This window comes from Microcebus murinus, chromosome 16, assembly GCF_040939455.1.
Source record: "Microcebus murinus isolate Inina chromosome 16, M.murinus_Inina_mat1.0, whole genome shotgun sequence".
Classification (NCBI taxonomy): domain Eukaryota; kingdom Metazoa; phylum Chordata; class Mammalia; order Primates; family Cheirogaleidae; genus Microcebus; species Microcebus murinus.
Genome location: NC_134119.1, coordinates 37,741,529 through 37,743,896, shown reverse-complemented (window position 1 = coordinate 37,743,896; position 2,368 = coordinate 37,741,529). Strand labels below are relative to the sequence as shown.

Sequence of the window (2,368 nt, the reverse complement as noted above, 5' to 3'; positions counted from 1 at the left end):
TACTAAAATTAGAAAGAAATTAATTGGCCAACTAAAAATATATAGAAAAAATTAGCTGGGCATGGTGGTGTATGCCTGTAGTCTCAGCTACTCGGGAGGCTGAGGCAGGAAGATCACTTGAGCCCAGGAGTTTGAGGTTGCTGTGAGCTAGGCTGACACCACGGCACTCTAGCCCGAGCAATGAAGTGAGACTCTGTCTCAAGAAAAAAAAAAAAAACTTCAATCTTATTAGGCCTTTTTCTCCCTATCATATTCAGCCCAAGTTAATCCTAAGTGATACCAGTTTTAACAGGTATTAAAGGAAAAGAGAGTTCAGTGGTCAAAAAATTTTGAGAACTATTATATTAAAGTTTAACAGATTTCATTAATGCAGGACCTCTTAGAGTTTTTAATATGCTAATAAGTAATCTCCAAGAACCTCCAAGAGGGGCTATAGTATGCACAACTTTCCAAACTAACTTGAACCCAAAACCTCTTTTTAGTGGAACATCTCATGGGACAAATGATTTGGGAAAAATGAAATATTGCTTTAAAAAATTCATACTTTTGGCCAGGCATGGTGGCTCATGTCTGTAATCCTAGCACTCTGGTAGGCCGAGGCGGGCAGATCATTTGAGCTCAGGAATTCAAGACCAGCCTGAGCAAGAGCGAGACCCAATTTGTATTTTAAAAAATAGAAAGAAATTAGCTGGACAACTAAAAAAATATATATATATACATATATATGTGTATATATATATATGTATATATATGTGTGTGTGTATATATATATATATATATATATATATATATTTAGCCGGGCATGGTGGTGTCCATCTGTAGTCCCAGCTACTCGGGAGGCTGAGGCAGGAGGATCGCTTGAGCCCAAGAGTTTGAGGTTGTCGTGAACTAGGCTGACGCCATGGTACTCTAGCCCGAGCAACAGAGTGAGACTCTGTCTCAAAAAAAAAAATATATATATATATATACACACACACACACACACTTTGGCCTCTTCTTTTCTTTTTTTTTTCAAACATTTTAGTATTAATTTATATATTGCATATCTTCAAAAATTTGAAAAAAAGAAGTTTTAACAGGAAATTAGCAAAAGCTCGTAGACCTGCCTATCTCTAGCACTAAAGGAAAGGAAGTATTGGAGTCCTTGGAGTTTGGAGTCTTGATGGCAGAATTTCAAATGTTCCAATCACTTGCCAAGGAAGTACCACACTTGCTCTGCATCTTCTTCATCACTTTCTTTATTCAGTGAAAATGATACTGATTCAACTAAGGATCTTGTTTCATCTTGAGTGCAATGGAAAGGGCTATCACACACCTGCACGTTTGTGCAATTTATAGCCCCTCCATTACACTTCTTCATCAGCAATGCTTTCCAACATTCATGAGTAGATTTAATAACTTCAAGAGCAAAAGCCTTGTTTTTGAATTCTCCATTAAAGGCAAACTGGTTTTCTGGTTTTCCTTCCGGTACTTTATAAACTCTGAACCATTTAAGGGTAACTTCCAGGTAGCCTGGTTTGAACTTCTTAACATCGCCAATGTGAAATTTTGAAGCTTCAGGATCATTCACGTTGATAGCAATCAATTCCCAATCTGTTTCACTTTCATCACTGAGACCCAAAATTCCAAGTATCTTCACATGAATAACCTCTCCATGAGAAAGAACCTTTGAGCCTATTTCACAAACATCAATAGGATCATTATCTCTACAGCAGTTTGTGCTCTTATCTTTTTGATGGAGATCTTCCCAAGTCTGAGGGAGGGCGCCATAATTCCATATATAACCCTTGTGAGGAGAGATATTCGCCGCATAGCGTAGCTTGCCATTCTTTACATCTTGTTTAATAGGATTCAATGGTTCCTCAGTGGCAATCTCCATTTTAGCATTTGTCCACCAAGGCGCTTCTACAACCATATTAAACAAATTCTCATATTCATCATTTCGTGCTTTCTTTGTAGGAATGCCATTTTCCTCTTTAGAGTCCACCTTCAGAGGGATATCATGAAAGGGGGAAATGTAGTCACCAGCTACATTCTTTTTTTTTTTTTTTCTTCCTTTGAATTCAGCTGTAAACCAGCTACATTCTTGAAGAAGACGCGGTAGTCCAGCAAGCAGGGCCGGCCGCGCTCCTCGGTGCGGTACAGGGCCATGGCGCGACGCTCGCTCTCCTGGGCAGGCAGGTCTGGCCTCTTCTTTTCTAATCCACCATTTCTGTAGGTGGCTAGAGAGGTATTTCTGAAACATAAACTTGATGATATCCCATCCTTGTTTCAAATCCTTGAATGATTCCTGTAGGATAAATTTCAAACTCCTCCATATAACAGATAAAGACCTTTTGTGATCTGCTCCTTGCCTTCTCTCTAGCCT

At 39.0% G+C, this 2,368-nt stretch overlaps 1 protein-coding gene across 1 annotated transcript; it reads right to left on the bottom strand.

Annotated features, from left to right (window-relative positions):
• Positions 1 to 1,098: 1,098 nt before the first annotated feature.
• Positions 1,099 to 2,151, bottom strand: LOC105880462 (inorganic pyrophosphatase 2, mitochondrial-like). Its single transcript, XM_020281901.2, has 2 exons — positions 2,083 to 2,151; positions 1,099 to 2,035 (listed from the first exon to the last, which is right to left on the bottom strand). Exons 1-2 carry the CDS (start codon positions 2,149 to 2,151, stop codon positions 1,187 to 1,189), a joined length of 918 nt encoding a protein of 305 aa, XP_020137490.2. The 3' UTR covers positions 1,099 to 1,186.
• Positions 2,152 to 2,368: the final 217 nt, after the last annotated feature.